General features: G+C 39.2%; 1 protein-coding gene across 11 annotated transcripts in view; it reads right to left on the reverse strand.

Moving 5' to 3' along the window:
- Positions 1-1,166: 1,166 nt before the first annotated feature.
- Positions 1,167-22,451, reverse strand: part of Birc6 (baculoviral IAP repeat containing 6) — a 185,646-nt gene continuing 164,361 nt past the window's right edge. For 6 of the 11 annotated variants that reach the window (XM_036171157.1, XM_036171153.1, XM_036171150.1 and 3 more), the window contains 8 exons: positions 19,285-19,430; positions 17,890-18,000; positions 17,048-17,265; positions 15,957-16,118; positions 12,186-12,263; positions 9,042-9,230; positions 5,744-5,878; positions 1,853-2,336 (listed from right to left, as the gene is read on the reverse strand). In XM_036171157.1, coding sequence (XP_036027050.1) covers positions 2,157-2,336; positions 5,744-5,878; positions 9,042-9,230; positions 12,186-12,263; positions 15,957-16,118; positions 17,048-17,265; positions 17,890-18,000; positions 19,285-19,430 — 1,219 coding nt within the window. In that variant the 3' untranslated portion in view covers positions 1,853-2,156. Of the gene's footprint in view, positions 2,337-5,743; positions 5,879-9,041; positions 9,231-12,185; positions 12,264-15,956; positions 16,119-17,047; positions 17,266-17,889; positions 18,001-19,284; positions 19,431-20,725; positions 20,921-21,940; positions 22,113-22,451 lie in introns of those variants that run through there. The other 5 variants (XM_036171154.1, XM_036171149.1, XM_036171155.1 and 2 more) reach the window with 4 other exon arrangements.

Raw genomic sequence — 22,451 nt, forward strand, 5'->3', positions numbered from 1 at the left:
CCAGAGGCAATTCTTTTAAAGGCAGGATCTTATTGTTTCAGCAGCTTCATCATATACATCAGGCAGCCAACCTGCCACCTTCTCATCTTGTCATAGGAGTCCTGAGACAGAGATGAAAGCCACCATATCCAGTCTCCCCCCTACCCCCTCCAGGGTTTTTCCATGTATCCCTGGCTGTCCTCGAACTCACAGAGATCCGCCTACCTCTGCCTCCTGAGTGCTGGGATTAAAGGTGTGTGCCACCACCGCCTGGCTCAGCTTTTTGTTTTTCTCTTTTAGAGCTTAATCACTTTTACTTATTTGTGTGGGATGGGAGACACAAGTGGAGGTCAGAGGACACCTTGCAAGGATCGGTTCTTTCCTTTCTGCTATACAGTCCTGGCATTGAACGGTCATTTCACCAGTTCACTGACGTCCCTTTGCTTATGTGGGTTCCTGGGATCTGAACTCAGGTTGTCCGCCTAGCTCAGCAATTGCTTTCCACCCACTGAGCCATCTCCAAGTCCTTTTATTCCATATTGCTGATAGTTTTAGAGACAGACTCTATCTAGCGTGTCTGTGTATGTCATTTGAGGTCTTTCTCATCATAGACCAACTTGATCATTATCTTGTCACTCTGGTGCAGCTTACTACACATTGTATCTAAGACGACTGTGTTTTAGACACTCTGCTTTCCTGGCTGTTTTCTGCTCATGGTGTTTAAAGACAAGAGGGGGTATCATACCCCTTAACTTACATTTTTCCTTTTTTTTCCTTCATGCCCCCAATACCTGAATTTGTGATTCTCCCTCCCCATCTCCCATTTCTGAGTCAGGGCTCTGAGCAAACTCTATGCCTTGGTCTCCCAAGGCAGGGATTGTAGGGAACCATGCCAGGCTGCTTGCCACTTTTTCTTCAGAATCAAATACCACTTTTATAAAAATATTATCAATAGTCACTTCAGCTTTTTCCTTTTTTCCTTTCTGCTTTTATGTAGCCCTGGCTATCCCAGAACTCCAACTGTAGATATAAGAATGCCCCTTCTGGGATTAAAAGCATGCATCACCATGCCCCAGCTTTCAGCCTTTTCTTTATATTAACTGCTCTTACAAAAATATCTTTGTTTCCCCCATGTTCAGGTTTCAAAAGCTTCTTTGTAGAAATACCATTTCACACCAGGGCAACTATTTTAGAAACAAGACATACTAATTCACCTAAGTTTTTATTTATTGGCTCTAGGAAGAATTTGCATGAAAATGAGCCTGTATGGCAGGTACAGAATGTACTGTAACAGCACCAGAGAGGCCCAGCCTCTCTCCTCTACAGAGCCTCCGTGTTGATACATACATGTGACTTCAGGAACAAAACCACACAGTCCAGGACAAAGAAGAGCCCTTGAGGAAAACAGTTTAAAGTGACTTTTCCAATTGACCATACCTTTTCATATACTTAAATTCAAAGAACTGATACATTCAGAGGCCCAATGTTTGGCATAGAATAAAATCATGTTCATTTATTTTTTTTCTGCATCTTAGAAGGCATAAAATTAAATATGTTGAATGTAATAAATTCATCCATACAAGTGCAAGTCTCCAGCTATAGTGCATTTTATGGCAGATTTATTACTTAAAAATATACCAGTAAATCAAAAAGGGCTATGTCCATTTAACTTTTATTAAAGTGTATGTAGGAGGTCTTCAGAAATCAAATAGGAGCATGAAGATATGGCCAAACATAAAATCTATCAAATTCAGTGAAAAGTTGCTGACTTTAAATAGCAGTTGTAAGAATGACCAATATATATCCTTTGTTAACAACCTCTCACGCTACAGTAAAAAAAAAAAAAAAAAAAAAAAAAAAGATAAACATTCAGTAAACATTCTTTCCTAAGGTAGTTTCCCTTATAGATCAGTGATTTATCCATTTCTTTGTATACACAAATTTGTTGAACATACCAATCAGTGGTTCTCACAATTGAAAAATAAAAGCACAAAAAAGTTTACACTCTTGTACAGGTAAATCAAAGATCACCTTGAATTAAACTGGATCTCCTTAAGGGCATAGTATAGTTTCAGTTTCATTACCTATTACATAATTAGTTTCTTACATACAAATATTGACATATTTGGCTTGTGCTTCCGAAGCCTTCGTGTCTATGAAATCCACATCAATGCAGCTCATAATTGGAAGTCACTGGGGAGGTCTTTGCTGCTGCTGGGTTTGCCATGGTCATGTGTTAGAGTCTCTTCAGCACGCGCTGTGGCCCTGCACACCTGGGAGGCATCGTCAATGTCTGGATCTAAGCCTTCAGGACAGGGAAGTTTCAGTAGCTCTTCTCGGAGCTGAGCAGTGTGGCGCTACATGGAGAAAGATCAATAATATCAGAGGTGATTGCAGCATATCACTGAGACAAGAACTTGGTTTTAATATACCCCAGTATCAAGTATATAAATATTTACTCTGTGTCTTCTTATGCTAGTCAGTGCATCACACATCTAAAACACACAGTAAACTTACATTTTTCAAGAATCCCTAAACTTGGGGCTGGAGAGATGGCTCAGCAGTTAAGAGCACTGGTTGCTTTTCTAGAGGAACTGGGTTCAATTCCCAGCACCTACATGGTAGCTCACACCTGTCTGTAACTCCAATTCCAGGGCTTTTGACACCCCCACAGACAAACATGAAAGCAAAACACCAATGCACATAAAGTAAAAGTAAATTATATAATTAAAAAAGGGGGGAGGGCGCGAGGAGGAGGAGGAGGAGGAGGAGGAGGAGGAGGAGGAGGAGGAGGAGGAGGAAGTGGTGGTGGTGGTGGTGCAGCATGCCTTTAATCCCAGCACTTGGGAGGCAGAGCCAGGCAGATCTCTGTGATTTCAAGGCCAGCCTGGTCTACAGAGCAAGAGCCAGGACAGGCACCAAAACTACAAAAAAACAAAAAAGATCCCCAAACTCTAAATTAATTCCTGATGCTGAGAAAGTCCCAAGTAACATTCTGTACAAGTACAGAAGAATAAACCCACCTCCTAAAAAACAAAGAATCATACTACAGAACCTCATCCTCCCCGCCACACTCCCCAGGAGTGTAATTTTATCATTAGAATTTAAAAAATTCGAACAAATGAAAAACAATGTCTAGAGAGTAAATAATTGTGTTATCCTATCTTGCCTTAGAATGTAAGATGTTAAGAGGGTGACTAATTGCTTATGAATGAAATTACCTGCATCAATAGCTGACTTTAAGTTAACTAGGTAATTTCAAGCACATTGACTGGTTGTGTTTATGTGGATGGATAGGCATGTGCACGTGGTAAAAAGTAAGAATGTTACAGAAATGACAGGATATAAAGGTAGATTATTGATTATTGACTTTATTCATTCATTCATTCATTCATTCATTCATTCATTCATTCATTGTTTGTTTTATTTGAGACAGAGTTTCTCTGTGAGACAGTTCTGGCTGTCCTGGAACTCACACTGTAGACCAGGCTGGTCTTGAACTCACAGAGATCTGCCTGGCTCTGTCTCCCATGTGCTGGAATTAAAGGTATACACCACTACTCCCTAGCAGGACAAAAAACAAAGTGACTACAGAAGCTTGCCAACACAAGTCAGGACAGTCCTCAAAAATCCTGCTTCACAGAAATGTCTGTCAGATATTCTAGGCCTGCAGGTTGAAGACAGATGCCCCAACATTACAGAAGAACCTAGGTGACTGTCCAGGCAGGCAGCAGTTTCTCTCATTTCTTAGTTTTGGAAGTTGTTTGCGCTACACTTCCTGTTTACTCAGGTAATATTATATCCATCTCAGGTCTCTGATGGAGTTAAAAACTAGATATAGTTTTCCTTGTTATCAGATTCAAAAGATACTCATAAAAGAAGTGTAAAGTGTATAAGATTGAGAGACATAAAAAGACAGTTTTGGATTGGTAATGCAAGTTAGGATAGAAAGTGAATTAGGTACAACACTTTAGACTCACCAAGATAAGATAGCTAATGGATTATTTACTCTGAATTTGTCAAATGCTATGGGCTAGATATTGTTAATGTAATTATTGCCTATATAGTTACTGTACTTGTTGTATACAGTTTTTCTATGTTAGTTAAAACCTTTACTTTTTATTTTAGACAAAAAAAAGGGAAATGTTGTATGATATTTTGTTTGTCTTCTGACAAATAAAGCTTGCCTGGAGATCAGAGGGCAGAGTTAGCCACTAGTTAACTATAGAGGCCAGGTACTGGTGGCACATAGCTTTAATCCCAGCACTTCGGAGGATTCAGGAAGATCAAGAGTTCAAGGCCACTCTAAGCTACACAAGATTGAACCAGTTTAAAAGAGAAACAGAGCCAGTTGGTGGTTGCTCAAACCTTTGCTCTCAGCACTTGGGAGGCCCACTCCTTTAATCCCAGCACGTGGGAGGTGGAGACAGGAATATAAGGCAGGTAGAGACAGGATCTCCCCCCATTCAGTCTGAACACTCATACAGACAGGACGGCCCCCATTCAGTCTTAAATTTTGAAGAATTTCCTGGTTGCTGGCTGCTCTGCTTCTCTGATCTTTTACCCTCAATATCTGACTCTGGGTTTCTTCTCATAAGGGTCTCAGGGATCAAACAAAGGTTGTCAGCCACTGAGCAATCTGGCTATGAAGTTTTATAGAACAACCTTACACATACATGATGCTCTGCTAAGCACTGACAAAATAAGGGCAATGAGCACAATAAAGACACTAGCTTCTGGGAAGCCTGAGTTTTAGCTGGAGGTGTGAAGCACAAAAAGGTTGAGACAATCATGTGCTCTCAGCCATTTATGAGGATTTAAAGCATATTCACATACTTGAAATTTACAAACTCTCCAGCACTGATTTCCCTTCCACTGTGATAAAAACACTGACTAAGGAAGAAGAAAGAAAAATCTCACTATTATGAGGATCTCGGAGAGGTAGGATACTGTAACATATCATGGACGCAACTGAAAAGAACATACACTTCCTTGACTAGCCTTCTTCAGCAAAGAGGTAGTTGAAACAAAGGGTTTCCAAGTAAGGGTGACGTAGAAAAATTATACAGTAGTTTAGCATGGTAGCTCACGTCTTTTAAGTACAACATCGGAGAAGCAAAGGAAAGCAGAGTTTAGGGCAGCGTGGTCTACATAGTTAGATTCAGACCAGCCATGAGTACAGTGAGACCCTGTCTCAAAAACAATCCTCAAAATAATAGAGTAAAATAATTTCAGGCAAAAGCAAATGCTGAAATAACAGAACAGCAGCAGCAACAGCTAGACTGCAGGCTCTGCAGATGTATGTGAGCAAAGATGCAACTAAGCACCTATTCAGGAAGCATCCAGCTGGTCATGGACCACAGAAAGAATGGGAGAGGGAAGTATGCGGTACACAATGAAAACGGAGCAGCTGGGAGCAAGCCCCTTCTGAGGAATGCTGAAGGGGTCTCCTACTAAGCAATATCTACAGATCTGAGAGAAAAGGGCAGTCTTGAAATTAAGTGTAGAAAGCTAGATGAACCAATGTGAAGGAAGATACAGTCCCTACTCTCAATGTTTAATGAAGATGTCTAGGAAAAATCATTTAGAAACACGAGTTCTAAGAGTCACTTTTTAATGCATTAATTTTTCTTTTGTCAACTTTATACAGGTATATAATATGTTCTGTTTCCTCTCCCCATCCTGCCTCCTTTATCTCCCTCCTGTCCTTACCAAAACCTGTTCCTTCAGCTGTGAGTAGCTGAGTCACTGAATCACAACTCACCTTGAGAGCTGCTGCATGGTGAGACATGGTCCTGCCCACCCGCTTATCACTGCTGTACTGCTGGATGTCTGCGATCCACTCCTCACACTGGGCCATGATCTCAATTCTTTTCAAGTAAAAATGTTTGTGTATAACCTTGAAAATAAAAAAACAACAAAACAGAGCATGTCTACATACTTTAAAAGCAGTTTGTGGCATTACACAATGAAAGATTTTCTGGTTTCATATGTTCTATGTTTTCTATGTTCTATATCATTACAAAGGAAAAACACCAGGCTCAGAACATCAGATGGCATACACTGAAATACTCAATTCCACAGCAGCAATGGATATCCAACACTGCTCAGATACTAAGTAATCCCATCTAAACAGCACAGGACATACATAAGAGAACTTAAAGCAAATGGGAAAAGATTTTCAACACACTGGTAGCAGAAAAATGTGTCTTTAGATGAGCACTCGAGTTGTAGAGATGGTCAGAGTATACTGCTCTTACAAAAGACCTGTGCTTAGTTCCCATCACGATGTCAGGAGGCTCACAACTGCCAGTTAAGTGATCTGGTGGCCTCTTTAGGTATTTGCACTTATGTGCACATCCCCAACCCCACAAAATAAAAACAAAACTTTTTTTTAAAATCTATTTATTGTGGGTAACGCATGTGCACCATACCATACACACAAAGGTCAAAGGTATCACTTCTCCTTCTAGTGTGTAGTTTGCCTCAGGAATGAAACCCAGGAGGGCAGGCTTGGTGAAAAAGGCCTTTACCCACTGTGCTAATGAATTAGCCAGACAGTACAATTAAAGACACTTTAAGTAAGTATCAGAGACAATCAATACAGAAATCAAAATGAAGCTCTAGCTGTGGCACATTATCATTCATTAAATTGTTATCTTCTGGGTCTGGAGAGATGGCTCAACAGTTAAGAGTATTGTATCCACTGCTCTTGCAGAGAAGCAGGTTCGATTCCCAGCCTACTGTAACTCCAGTTCCAGGGAATCTAATGTCCTCTTTTTGCTTTTGTTTTGTTTTTTGGAGCTGAGGATCGAACCCAGGGCTTTGCGCTTGCTAAATCCCCAACCCCTAATGTCGTCTTTTGGCCTTTGAAGACAGCATGAGTACAGGTGTTCTTTCTCTTTCTCTACATAAACACACACCCCTAAACAAAGCTTTCAATTGCATTTTCTGGTTAATTTATAGATAGATTTATTTTACAGCGCTAAATTCCCTTGTAGTAATCATGCATCTCATTTGGAAATTTTAAAAAATTTCTACCTCTGAAAAATGTTTGATATATTAGCAATAGGACCCTCTTCCTAAGAAACTTAAATTATAAAATGGACATGAAATCTAGTTCAGTTCCTATATTGTCTAAAGGGATTCTCTCTGTCCTATATTGTCTAAAGCTAGATGTCATTATAAAGGTATGGAAACTGAAATAAAACACTAACTAGTTCAATCCTATGTTACACTTAGCAGTTTTTGAGGCTGATGCTCTAGGACTCAAAAAACAAGAAAAACAGAACCAGACAGAAGACGAGAGCATCAGAGAAAAAGCTACTTTAGAAGAAAAACCAGGGTGGACGATAGCTCACTTGGCAGGGCTTGCATAGTATGCATGAGGCCTTGGTTTTAGCCCCACCTTGACATAGGGGTACATGCCTATAACTCCAGCACTTGGAGAGTTCAAGATGATGCTCATCTACAGAGAACCTTGGAAGCCAGCCTTGGACAGCAAAAGAGCTTGCCTCAAAAACAACAACAACAATAACAACAAAAACCCAAATAAACAAAAACATCCAGGGAATTCAGAAAACAGCCAAAGTCACATTAAGAGTCAGTTTTAATTATCCAGTGTCAAGGAGTGTATAAATTAATTTCTTTTCATGAAGAGTACACAACAATGTAACATCCACCTGTACATAGCAGCACATCATACCTGCCAGAACTCATGTGTTTCCTCACACTGTTCCCCCGCATGCCCATATTTGGGATTAAGCCCTAGGACTCACACATACAAGTGTTCTACCACTAAGATACATCTCCTGCCCTTATCCTGACTTGGTAGATAAGCTACCAAGTAGAATAATATGCAGAACTGAAAGGAAGAATCAAAATTCAGCCATATATGCCATTGAAACTGGAATCCTTGTTAAAACAGACCTATCAAGGAGTTTCAACAGCTCAGTACCCAGCATGCTAAAGAATTCATGTATGCTGCAAAGGGAAAGAATACAGGCTCTCCAAGAGTACTGTATTTATCCTTGATTTTTCAGTAAGTAACAGGTGATGGGTAGTTGCATAATGTGAATAACCTAAGCCTAATTAATAAATGGATTATATCTAAGGGCTTGTAAACAAGTATATACACACATGTGCATGCACAAGCAACCTCCCATAACATTAGATCTACTACCTTCTATAAGGCCTGTAAAGCAAAAGGCAAACTTGTGGACATGTGTGCACACTGACAGGTAAGCACATGTAATAGTAATGGAGAAGGAATGCTCCTTTTACATTCCTTCAGATCACCCTCATGATCTCTACCTGATCAGCAGGAGTAAGGCAGGGTTCACAGTGCTGAATCACAACTGCTAAATCCCATTAACTACAACAGTCTATGAGGACAACACAAAAACCCACTCTAAAATGTTGCAATTCCAGGAAGACCGAGGCAGACACAACGCTGAGGAAGAAAGCAATCTCAGGACACAGAGGAGACATGACAGTGGAGAGGACTGCAGGCTGCAGACGCAGGGTGCTGCTGAGTTACCAGGACTCAGAAAAGCCAAATCCCCTGAAATGCTTTCTTAACATTCACACACGTACATTACATGAGTAATAGTTCAGTAATGTCTGAATAGTTGGATAAAATGATAATTATCAAAAATAAACAGTCCCGGGCCAGAAAGATGCTCATTTGGAACCACAGCCCACTAAGACCAAGCCAACAAGAACAGACCAAGTGTGGTGGAGCACACTCGGTATCCCAGCAGTGCAGAAACAGAGATGGGGAGGCCCACAAAGGCTCACTCAGTGAACTAAAAACCAGCTAGAGACCCTTGTCTTAGAAGAAAGATGAGCAACACCCAAATATCAAAACCCAGAGCTATCTTCTCACCTTCACACATCACAAACCTTACTAACTGCACTTTGTTATGAGTGATTTTAGAATTAATTACTAGTTATAAGAAGTAAAGCTGAGTGAACCAGATACTGTAAACTTAGACTATATAATACTAACAAACACTATAAATTCTCAAAGGTCTGCAAGTATTTAACTTTATCCAACATACTTCTTTAAAGCATGGCGAAGGGTTTCTGATTTGCTCTAGCATTGCCCATTTAACTGTTGCTTGCCGGATGTTTCCATCATACTCTCGGGAACTCTGTGTGCCACTCGGAGTGCCTCTGGACCGTTCATAGCCTGGTTCATTAAAGTAAGGCTCGGCTACTAATATAAGGGACTGGACAGAAACCAACACCTGAGGAAAAGAGGAGATTAAACAGTAGTTATGAGGAGACATTTTTACTGCCAGGAAACTGCTTCCTGCTTCATTTCTAGGAGTCTCTATTAGCATATTTCCACATATTTCTGGCATTAAAGAAAAAATATTGGGGGCTGGAGATATGGCTCGGTAGTTAAGCTGTTCTTCTAGAGGGCCTGTGATTGATTCCCAGCATATGAATGTGGTGCACATACATACATGTAGGTCAAATCTCTATATTATCTCAGTTGAGTCATGACTACCAGGGTAAGCTCAAAGCCAACCCAGACTACACAGTGAATTCCAGGATGCCCTGGATTGAAGGTGAGACCCTTGTCTGAAAAATAAAACAAAAACAAAAAAACCCTACAAATTTAAGTTAGCTACATCAAAACTGTATATAATATTTATTTTTTTCTTTATTTGTTTATAGGCAGCGTCTCACTGTGTTGCCCTGGCTGGCCAGGAACTAGCTATGTAGACCAGGCTGGCTTTGAACTCACAAAGATCCTGCTGCCTCTGCCAATGCCTTAAACAATACTTTCACATCTTCTGTTAAAATTGGCCTTAGTCTTGTAGAGCCAAGCCCTACTAACAATATTCACAAAGAAAACTTAAGGCAGTTTTAATTCTTTTTTAAAAAAATTATTTATTTATTATTTATACAGCATGTTTGACTGCAGGCCAGAAGAGAGCACCAGATCTCATTACAGATGGTTGTGAGCCACGGCAGTTTTAATTCTTATTTCAACAGAAATTAACTGCCAGAGTGTTATAAAACATTATTTCATACATTCTCATTGGTGAGATGGACTCATGTTTCTGAAACCACCTCCATGGCCCTCATATTTGTTTGTTTGTTGAGTTACTTCTGATTTTTTGAGACAGGGTTTCACAATGTAGTCCCAGCTGTCCTGGAACACACTAAATAGATCAGGCTGGCTTCGAACTACTTTTGTCTCCTGAGTGCTGGGATTTAAGGTGTGAGCCACCATGTCTGGCTTCACACTTGAATAAATTTGACATTAAATAAGTAAGACAGAGTTTTCAGACACCAGAAACACCTGACCCAACAGAAGGTATGTTTACCACTGATACAGAGGGTTACTGTGGCCAACAGTAACTACCACAGGGAACAACAGATAACAAAAACACAGATTAGAAAGATTATGAAATTAAACAGTGGAGGAGAGTGGTTTTCTTCTGAAATCTGATATTCCCCAGAGCTCCTTTTAGGCATGGTTAGTTCTACCATTTGTTGTTTTTAAAATGTTTTTTTCCCTCTTTTACTTACATGAATAAAATATTACTCAATTCCAAAAGTAGAGAAAATTAAGTTGAACTCTTAGCACAAACCTATAATTTAAACACCTAACTTTGGGCTGGAGAGATGGCTCAGAGGTTAAGAGCACCAACTGCTCTTCCAGAGGTCCTGAGTTCAATTCCCAGCAACCACATGGTGGCTCACAACTATCTGTAATGAGATCTGGCGCCCTCTTCTGTATACATAATAAATAAATAAACCTTAAAAAAAAAACAAAAAACACAAAACAAAAACAAAAAACACCTAACCTATTTTTTGAGAAAATAAATTTCAAATGAGACATTGCATCCCAAAATGTAAGTTCAAAAGTACTTACATCAAGGTGAGTGCTGCACACCTTTAATTCCCGCACCCAAGGAGAGACAGACAGATCTTTGAGTTTGAGGCCAGCCAATGTGACATAATGTTACCCAGTTTCAAAAAAACTTAAACTCAAACCAAAACAAGATTAAAAAAAAAAAGCTTCTATCAGTTTGAAACAAGTCAACTGATGGGAATTTATTTTCACATCTCTCGTCTAACACAAACTAACATTAAAGAAAATAATCTTTTAGGATAGGTTAACTTTTATAAGGATTATCTGGTGATAATTTCTGGTTGTCTTTTTTTAAAGACTGAACTGTACACATGAGTTCCAAGTATTATTTAACAACTATGAATAACTACTGTGTCTCTAACTCCTTTACAAAAACACATTATAGTGAACACATACCCTCAATATGCTTACCAGGCCATCTGTGGTTAAGAGTCTGAATTATTATAAAGTAAAAACATCAGCACAAATGAGATATTATAAAAAGATTTTACGCCCTTCATTGACAGAAATGCAAACTTTGAAGATTATGAAATCTTATATATGAAATGCTCTGAAACTAAGAGCTAAAATTCTTTAAATTTTATCAATTCCAGGATGATGATGATGATGATTATTAATTATTTGGTTTTTGAGACAGAGTTTCTCTGTGTAGCTTTGGTGACTGTCCTGGATGGATCTCGCTCTCTAGAACAGGCTGGCCTTGAACTCAGAAAGATCCGTCTGCCTCTACCTCCTGAGTGCTGGGATTAAAGGCGTGAGCCACTGCCAGGACATTAATTTTGATTATCAAGTAATTACAAATTCTAAATAGTAATACATCATAGATTAAGAAGTGGGTAGTCCCAACTGTGTATTAAATTTGATGCACAAGACAGGAGACATGCCTAAATAACCTTACTGCAGCACACTGTATTTTAAGAACTTATGGCTTGCTGGGTGGTGATGGCACACGCCTTTATTCCCAGCACTCGGGAGGCAGAGCCAGGCGGATTGCTGTGAGTTCGAGACCAGCCTGGGCTACCAAGTGAGTTCCTGGAAAGGCACAAAGCTACACAGAGAAACCCTGTCTCAAAAAACCAAAAAGAACTTATAGAAAAATTTGGTTTTGACAAGTCTAATGTTTTTGTCTTATGTTCTAACTTCAGACTTTAAATTTCCTAAGAGACTACTATATATACTAACTATTTAGCATTTCCCACCTTTTAGCTTTTTGGATGGTTTTCTATGTTTATTTTTGGTCACTAATTTCACTTGCAACACACACAATTCTTAGAGTGTAAGTCAAGCTGTCTGTCAGAGAAACTTTGCTTACTTGCAAAAAGCTTGATGTCTGAGGATTCCACTTCTCTTCTGGTCTTCCATGCCATGTGTTCAGGATGCTTAAACAAACCTGAAGGGAGAAAGACATAAACAGAATTTAATGGAGTGTTTAATAGCTAATGTCCCAACTAGAAATAAAAACATGATGCTCTCAAGTCAAAGTGTATCTAAGTCTGTGAAAACCTACCCGCTTGGCATTACAATTTCTTTATAAGGAAAACTATTACACCTATATCTGCATAAATACCATGCATCTTTTTTTTTTTTTTTTTTTTTTTTTTTTGTCGTTTATATATCTCTGGTTGGCCGTCAACTAACTTTGTTGAGAATGACCTTGAGTTTCTGATGCTCTTGCCTCCACCGCTCTAGCACTAGGATAACAGGGATTCACAACCATTCCCAGTTAATGCAGCACTGGCGATTAAAACCAAGGTTTTATAGCCCAGGTTGGCCTCGAACTTGTGATCCTCCTGCCACTGCCTCCTTCAGCAAATCCTACTGGCAAGTGCCACTGATGCTGTTGGTTTGCAAGGCAGTGGTGCTTACACAATATTCCCTGTGCTTTCCAGAGATGATGGACCAATTTCCTGACACTATTCTCTAATCACTTCAATGCTTACCCTGAGTCTTGACTATTACAAGTGCCCACGATAGGTATAACCTTTATTAAACAGATTGTGTATTGTGATCTCTCGCTGCAGCCATAGTGCAGCTCCATGTAAACCTACAGGCCAAACCATTTGTATCTGGCATCACTTACTAACACATGACATGCGGCTTTTCTGCATCAATTGCTTTAACAGTACAGAATGTCAGTATACAAGAGGAATAGAAAGCCGGTAAAGTTTTAAATAATCTGAAATTTCAATCTTTTTTTTCTGAAATACATTATATTGTATGTTTGAGATAATTCTAGTAAATAGTATAATAAACCCTTTAAATCATTGTTAAGTGTATAAGTGGAACTGAAACATTTACTGGACAAGCAATGTTACTCTAATGTTATTTGCTTGTGCATGCCCACACTGTTATAATCTGCTTCATTACCTTGCTATTCGATACATAGTGTGCATTTCTCTATCATTGTAACTATTGTAACAACAAATTTTCATCTTACTGCACAATCAAAATGGAATTGATAAGAATGAACTCCAGAGTCTGAACTTGGACAGGGAACAGTCGCTCAGGCCTGGTGCTCCATCGTACAACCTGTACTTCTCAACTTTTGTCCTGTCTGTTAAATATATGCTATGTCATGAAATGCTTTTAAATCTTAAAAAAAAAAAAGGAAAGGAAAGGAAAGGAAAGGAAAGGAAAGGAAAGGAAAGGAAAGGAAAGAAGGAAGGAAGGAAGGAAGGAAGGAAGGAAGGAAGGAAGGAAGAAAAGAAATAGCAGTATGCCCTTGTTTGGTTTGGTTTGGTTTGGTGAGACAGGGTTTCTCTGTGTAGCCTTGGCTGTCCAAGAACTTGCTCTGTAGACCAGGCTTCAGAGATTCGCCTGCCTCTGCCTTCCATGTAAAGGCCTATGTCACCTATCATCTGGCACAGCACAGCTCTTAAATCTGAACCATCTCTCCAGCCCCAACTGTGAACTTTTTAAAAAAGTTTTATTTTAAGTTGTGTGTACACACATATGTGCAGGTGCCACAGAGGCCAGAGTTGTCAGATGCACACGTAGCTGGTGTTTACAGGTTGAGTCACCTCTAAAACAACAGGGATTGGGGTGCATTACACTTCTCAGCATGCATGAGGCCTTCATGCATATGACCTTAGAGCTAAAAAATATAGTAATTTTTTAATTAGATTTATTTATTTATTATGTATATGACATTGTGCCTCCATATATCCTTGCATGCCAGAAGAGGGCACCAGATCTCATTACAGATGGCTGTGAACCACCATGTGGGTGCTGGGATTGAACTCAGGACCTCGGGAAGAGCAGCCAGTGCTCTTCACCTCTGAGCCTTCTGAGCCCCCAAAAATAGTAATTTAAAAAATGTGTATTTGTGAAAGTCATTCAAAAAAGACACTTAGAATGAATACTAAACCTTCAGGATACTGGTGTCTCAACTCCTTATCCTCATCCACTCAGCTCTACAGAATGAACTGCTTAAGCAAATTCTTCTTTATACGTTATTTAGAATTAATTATCTGGTTTTTATCAAGAAAAGTTATCATGGCTACATCAGCTTCTAATCCAGAAAACCTGTTCCTTGTTCCATATCCCATGTCAAACTGGTTGTAAATAAATGGGTAAAGGAAGTAAAACCTTGGAGATAGCTGTCCTGGAACTCACTCTGTAGACCAGGCTGGCCTTGAACTCTGCCTCCCAAGTGCTAGAATTAAAGGCGTGCACCACCACCACCCAGCTCTAAAAAGGCTATTTTTAGTAATTTGTTATTCTTTCTTTTAGGGGGAGGAGGGTAAAGACAGGGTTTTTCTGTGTAGCCCTGGCTGTCCTGGACCTCACTCTGTAGGCCAGGCTGGTCTTGAACACAGGGATCTGCCTGCCTCTCTGCATGCATTTGCTATTCTTTCCACTAAGAAGCATCTGCTTATGTGTGTGCCCAGAGCCCACATAGGGCAGATGAGGGCATCAGGTCTTCTGGAAAGTGGCAGTGCTCCTAACTGCTGAACCATTTCCTATACATTTCCTCTTAACTTCTTGTGGCATTTAATGTAATAATATTCAGCATGGAATTTACTACTAGAATTCTATTAAACTGTCCAAAGTTACACTGAAAAATGATAATTATTCTTTTAAATTTACTTGAAAAGGTTTATAGTCATAGGAAATGATTTGTGTTTTAAATAAAACTTTTTTTTCCAAGATTTATTTATTTATTATGTATACAGCATGTATGACTGCAGGACAGAAGAGGGTACCAGATCTCATTACAGATGGTTGTGAACCACCATGTGGTCGCTGGGAATTGAACTCAGGACCTCTGGAAGATCAGTCAGCGCTCTTAACCTCTGAGCCATCTCTCCAGCCCTAAATAAAACTTTTTATTTTCAGAACTGAAGCTTAGACCATGGTAGGCAAACATTCTACCACAGAGCTACTCTTCCCCAGACCCAGAAATAATTTTTTTATTACATCTCTTTGCCAGATTTTCTTTTTTACTGTCAAAAAAAAAAAAAAAAAAGTATGATGGCCGGGTGCTGGTGGTGCGGAGGCAGGAGGATCTCTGTGAGTTTGAGGCCAGCCTGGGCTACAGAGTGAGTTCCAGGATAGGCTCCAAAGCTACACAGAGAAACCTTGTCTTGAAAAACAAAACAAAAACAAAAACAAAAAAAAAAGGAACTAGCTTAAAAAAACAAGTTCCTAATAATCTCTTTGCCAGATTTCTTCTATTGTTAATAAAAAAAATTGTGAAACCAAATTAAAGAAAAACCAGTTCCTAATACTGTATCTCATGGACTATAATATAAGGAAGTTTAAGATGGAAAGATGAAGCTGTGAACTGCAAAGTGGACAGTGATACAGAGCTGACAGCAGCTCTGCTGCTCAGCTGTACTCGGGCATTCATGAAAAGGTGACCAGAACTAGAGATACAGAAGTACTAGGATTGGTTCATGGAAGATGTTAATTAATTGTAGTGCTTTGCCCTTTTCAGTTTCTTCTATTTTCAAGCTGCTCTGTCTGTGCAAACAGAGCAAGCTAAGAATGAAGAAACAAGAAACCATACCAATTTTTGTTTGAATCACAAAGAACCTTCAGATCAGTGTGGCCTTAGAAACAACAGACCCAACCACCTTACCTTGCCATCATTGTAAAGGTTGGGATTGAAGCGCACACTATGACCCCCAGTTGTTTCTAGGTTCACAAGAGGAGGTGAACTAGGATAATCTTGAGGAAAATATACATCAAACTCAAAGCAGCCATTTGCATAGGGGGTGTCCGCTGGCCCAGTTATCAGAACCTGGTAAGCACATAAACAGACTTGTGACAATTACCTTCATCACCATCTTAGAGAACACTGTAAGACAGCCAGTGCACAACAAACCTAGGTGAAGAGTGAAGAAAGAAGAACAAACACAGGACTAGGAAAAGGTTTCTGATTAGAATGAGTGCTGTGGTTTTGGTAAAAATGGATTATTAGCGTCAAGAAAATTTATCTGGATCTTAAACTTCTTTTAAAATGCAAAGAACGTTTTTCTGAGAGTTTTAAGAGTTATAGTCAACAACTGAACTCAGGGCATATTCCTCTGAATATGATAAAAAAAAAAATAGGGAGTAGGAAAAAAAAGTACTGCAATGTATTAAGACAAAAAGGACTAGAGAAAAGCAGGAGTAGTTAAGTATAACAATTACTGAGTTTCCTGAGTCAGCTAACAGATGCAATGTCACCTCCGGTGCAGAGCTACAAGTGGGGGCCAGATATCACTCTCCCACCAGGAAGATTTCCAAGCTTCCGCCTAGCTTACTTGTCTAGCCATCAGCCCAGAGAAGTTTCCAGGACTCAGCGTGCTAGGTTGGAGGTCTTATACATATAGCACAATGCTCCACAGGGAAATACAAGTGTGAAGCTATAGTATTCATTATACAGCAATGGCCAAGCACACACAGTCTATGACCTTCCTATAGAAAAATTATCCAGAAAATCAAAGCAAAGGAAAACAACATCTCAGAAGTCAACAGATCAGTAATTTTAGCTGTCTGGTCAAACACTGGAAGTCTTCACATGCCATCTCATCTGCATACCCTGAACTAATATTATCACACAGCTCCTTTTACTGCCATCTAAGAGGTCAGCAAAATTTACATTGAAATTTAAAATTCAGGCTATGTCTATGCTCTCCATGAATGCTTGAGTAGCTGAGGAAGGATGGGGACAAAGTTGCTTTCTACCTTCATGATGTCAAGTCGCTCCTCATCACAGCGCACAAAAACACTGGAAGATGATGACAGAGGCAGTGAGGTTGAAAGTGTCACCGCTTCCTGAGCCAGACGGCGGGCTCTGGCAGCACTGTTGGCATCATTGGCATTTTTCACCTGAGACATGTAGTGGTAATTTACTTTAAAACCCAATTTCCCATCATCATCTTCAGAAACCATTTCAAATGTATCTAAAAGGAGACAGAAGACCAAAGTGGAGAACCAGTATAGAAAACAGCAGTTATGATATAATGTCACAAAGAAGCCAGCTTCTAGTTTCTTCTTCCATCCTAATGGAACTGCTAAAGAGTGCCACAGGGTGGGGGTGCACCTTAGTGTCAAAGCACACCCTAGCTTGCATGAGATCTTGGGTTCAAGCCCCAGCACTGCAGAAAGTGAAAGGAAAGTCCACTCTCTGCATGCTCTGCAGGTCTCTACTTGTGTTTTTATTTGTGTAGATTGTTCTAGTGTATCTCTTGGAGTCAGGATGAGAATGCTGTGTCTATACACACAGAGACCTCAAGTCAAAGATGGCAGAAGCTTTCATGTGTGTAGAGAAAGCAGAAATCAGGTCATAAACAAATTTTTACACTTACACACACACACACACACACACACACTAGCAGTTTCTCAATGTGACACGGCTTAGCCTCCAAGCCCTAACTCTCCTGCCTCTGCCACCAGGGTAGTGGACTTACAAGGGAGGGCCACCACAGCTAGCTCAAGCCTAGAAATCCCTCATTTACTTGCACACTTAGCCAGCACTGCCAGAAGGGTGATGATGACATCTTAGCAAATGGGTAATTTCAACTTACCAAACTGCAGTTTCTTCATGACAGCCACATATTTTTCTTCAAGTGATTTTAATACTGACAAAGGTTTGGGTTTCACAGCTACTTTCTTTGAGTGTTCACCTAGTTTTTTTTCTGCAATTTAAATATTTCAAGATAGATAACATAAGTATATACTTAAAAAGGTTTTTACCAGCATACATGAATTATATATAATAATAGGTTTCATGCATGTATACAATAATGTATTCTGAGGCAGGTGGTGGTGGCATATACCTTTAATCCCAGCACTCAGGAGAAGCAGAAACAGGCGGATCTCTGTGAGTTTGAGACCATCCTACTCTACAAAGAGAGTTTCAGGACAGCCAGGGCTGTTACACAGAGAAACCCTGTCTTTAAACAAAACAAAGGAAATGATGTAGTCTGATCATATTCCATTACCTCTTGTTCTCCCCCCACGGATCCCTTTCCTCTGATCAACCAGCTCCCCTTCTACTCTTTCTGCGTGACATTAAATTGAAAAACAATTCACCCCTCCCCACCAGATAGGGTTTCTCTGTGTGGTTTTGGTGCCTGTCCTGGAACTCACTCTGTAGACCAGGCTGGCCTCGAACTCACAGAGCCTGCCAACAATCCAATTCTACATTCAGGTTTTGAATACTAAATTTCTACCAAGTTTTTCACAACTATTTTCCTATTTTATCGCTTTGGGAAAGTGGAATTACTTTTCTATTCTATGAACATAACAATGGACAAACCCCTCATTGACTTTTTAAACAGCATCACATGTGTATCACAGACATTCTCCTGCAAACTTGCACATCTGGGGAATGAGAGATGAGTTGAGACAGGATGTCCATATATGGCAAAGAATGGCCTTGAACTTGTGATCCTAAGTGTTGGGAGTGCAGGTATGTGCCACCATGTGCAGCAACCTCAATTTACTACTTCCTAACAAAATGATGGTTTTCAATTCCATGACTTTCAACAAGAAGGAAAAAAAAAAAAGAAATTAATATGCATGTTCTCAAACTACTATAATTTGTCTTAGCATATATAGCAGAGATGAACTTTATTTTATTTTAGCATTTTTTTTGAGACAAGATCTCCTTATATAGCCCTGGCTAGGCCAGAACTAGATACTAGCTGGACTCAGAGAGATCCACTTGCTTTCACCTTCCAAGTCCTGGGATCAAAGACATGTGCCACCACACCTGGCCCAGTTGAATTAGTCAACAATGAGAGAATATTCTTAACTAAAACCTGACAAAGAGCAACACCTAACAGAGAATGAACTTAGGAGTAAAAGAACTTACCTGAAAATGGGGAAAACACGTGTTCTCACTTGCTAACTCAAGCATCGTTTTTTTGCAAATGAAAAAATAAATAAATAAAAATAATCAAGTAAGAACTACTGGCCTTGATTGGCTTGCCGCAGACTGGTGGTGGCTGCATGGACAATCTCAGCAGTCCTCTGGATGTCTGGGACCAGAAGAGTAAGTCCTTCTGGTTCTTGATCAGGTGCATCTGGTTTGACTCCTGTTTTAACATTTTCCCTTTTAGATCTGATTTTTTTTTTTTTTAACATGGAAAGAAATGTAGGGGAAATTAAGTTTTAGTACTGCCAATAAAAATACTTTAATTCAGTAACAGTGATTAAAAATGAGAGTATGTGCTACACTTGTCACATATGATAAGTAAGAAGCTCAAGTCATATTCATTGCTGCTTTTGAAGCCATAGATAAATGCCTAGGATAACAAATAAAGTTATGGGTAGATTGTTCCTGTCTAGTTAACAGAAAAAAAATAAATGATACATAAATATCAAGGTAAACAATCAAATGCTTACTATATACCCTTAGACCCACAATTACACTTAACTCTAAGTACCCAGAGGTTAAAGGAATCACTTCCATTCTTATAAACTAGTAATCTCATCTTATAAAACATTGGAATCAAAAACTTCATGGCAATTCAAGAATGTTACTTGTATTTCACTGAATACGCTAATTTCTGAGAACGAAAGAATTTAGTATTTCAGAGTAAAGAGTAGGCACGCAAATGGGTCTCTTACAAGACACAATGTGTAGCTGCTGCACATCTCTAGTACCAAGTATTATATACAAATCACTTCAAAGCATGACTCTGTTACTTCTTCTCAGGCCCTAATGACCCAACATTGCATCAAAATATCACAACAGCATGTATCACAGCAAGGTTTCGGTGTACAGGACAGAGTGTCAGTTCAATAAAGAATCACTAAAATCACAACTAAGTATTTCTTTTTCTTCTATTGCAACTCTTGACACATATTATTCACTTAATAAAAGGCATCATCTAGACTCTACAGCACTTATTTTTCTACATAAATACCTACCAACAAAAAGACTTTACCATTAGATTAAAATATGTCACAGAGTAGGCATGGAGCCATAGAAAATCTTTGTTGTTGTTCTGACACAGGGTTTCTGTCCTGGATCTCGCTCTATAGACCAGGCTGGTCTCAAACTCAAGAGATCTGCCTGCCTCTGTCTCCCTAGTGTTGGGATTAAAGGTGTGTGCCTGGCTAAGAACCAATTTTTAAAATCAGCAGAAGGTTGAAGAATCTAACAAAATAATATGCCATCTACATCTACACACACAAATGAACCTTATCACAAAGACAAACCTGCTCAAAAGTAACTCCTTGCTTAACTATAGGGAGACATTAAGTAGTAAACAAAGAAACCACTCACAAGGTAAACAGCAGCAAATGACTACAGCATTAGGGCTTGTGCTCTGTACCTGGTTCCAATATGTCAGAACCACCAGTATCCACAAATTAGTCTAAATAATGGCATCTACTATCTCTCACCTGGCAAGATGACTTAACAGAAAAGGCACAATGTGTCATTGGATCACTGTCCTTATCTTCCCTCAGATGTAAGAAGTCACAGAAAACAAATGGCTACTTTCCTTTGCCACCCAGAAAACAACTCAGCATGTGTTGGTACTGTATACCAATTCAGCATCAACCTCAATGTACGTACATGTATATGAACACATTTGTGTTTACCTATAGGCAGAGAATAGGAATGTTTGAAAGCTGAAATATCAGATACTTTTAACTTCTAGAGTCAATCAAGACATGGTGTCTTTTGTAATTCTGAAGCCTACAGCTCAATAGTGAGACATTTTCTTAATTGTATTTATCTAAAGTTATGTCCAACTTCAAATGCTGACGATCAAAAACAGTATAAAGGTTCTTTAGAATAACCACTCTTGATTTACAGGGATTTTCCCTTCCCAATTATAAGTGTCATTAAAGTTAAAAAATAGTGAACTACTAAAATATTGAGTTATAATAAGGAATCATGAAATTTTTTGAGAAAACATTTATGTTTGTAGTAAAAAAAAATTAGCTGATGCCCTAAGCCTAAAGCAGCTGATCTATTGCACTCTTAGAAAAGATTTTCAGCTAATGTATCTCACCAAGCTAAGAAGGAAGATATGAAAGTTAATTTTTTTTATTTTTTTCTCCAGAAATGTATTTTCTTTTTGAGGAAATGAAGCCTTCAATGTGGAGAATGAACTGCATCAATGCAATTGAGTGATTTATTTGCCAGCCTGACATAAAGGTTATACTGGGGAAACCACTACTTTTTATTTGCACTCTTGAATATGGACAATGATTTCTTAATTGTGATTTTTAAAGGAAGATTACTGACAGGCTATTATAAGTAGGAAAGTAAGTTTTGTTTTGTTTAATCAAAAATAAGTTAAGTAGTTCAAGAATTCAGAAACTTAAGAAAATATACACCAAGTTCATAAAACAATTATTTCACATTAAAGATAATGGTAGAATCCCAAAGCAGGTGTATTTTAGACTTTTACATAGGCTATCAAATGATTTTGACTTGGATAGTTGCTTTATCAAAAACTTACAGAAAAAAGGATAACTTCCTACAGGATGGGTAAGCACTGCCTGCCTATCAGCAACTGTAGCCACTCAATGTTTGACAGAACTCCTTGTCTATAAAAGCTGCAGGTTACTGTCAACCCATCTGGAGGCCCAGCTCAGGGAAAAAGGCCATACCTTAGCTCACATCCTGAAGTCTGTGTGAAAGCTATTTGGGTTCAAGGCACCTAGCTGGAAGTAGGCCTCTGAGACTGACAATGGATCCAACATGGTAAGAGCAATCAGCGACGGCCGCTACCATGGCATCCGCTGCTCTGTGCATACGTTGAATCTGGCTGTGATCACTGCCCTGAAGAAATACGAGGAAGCAACTGAGGTTTCTACCATTACAATGTACACATTTTCCTCTATGCTGTGAATTCCAACTGAATGGCTAATAAGGTGAACTTTGGCTCCATGGATAAAATCTGAACTAGGATGTGAGCAAAATGGACAAATCTGTCTCAAAACAAGAAGATTTAAAGAACAGAAACAAAACCAGAAATTTTCTGGGGCCAGTAAGACAGCTTGGTTGGTAAAGATACTGGCTTGGGCCTGAAAGCCTGAGCTGCACAGCGAGGATTCCCATGGTGGAAGTAAAGAAATGACTCCTTCTAGCAAATCATCCTGACTGCCATGTTTACCAGGA

Source organism: Onychomys torridus, chromosome 21 (assembly GCF_903995425.1).
Source record: "Onychomys torridus chromosome 21, mOncTor1.1, whole genome shotgun sequence".
Taxonomy (NCBI): domain Eukaryota; kingdom Metazoa; phylum Chordata; class Mammalia; order Rodentia; family Cricetidae; genus Onychomys; species Onychomys torridus.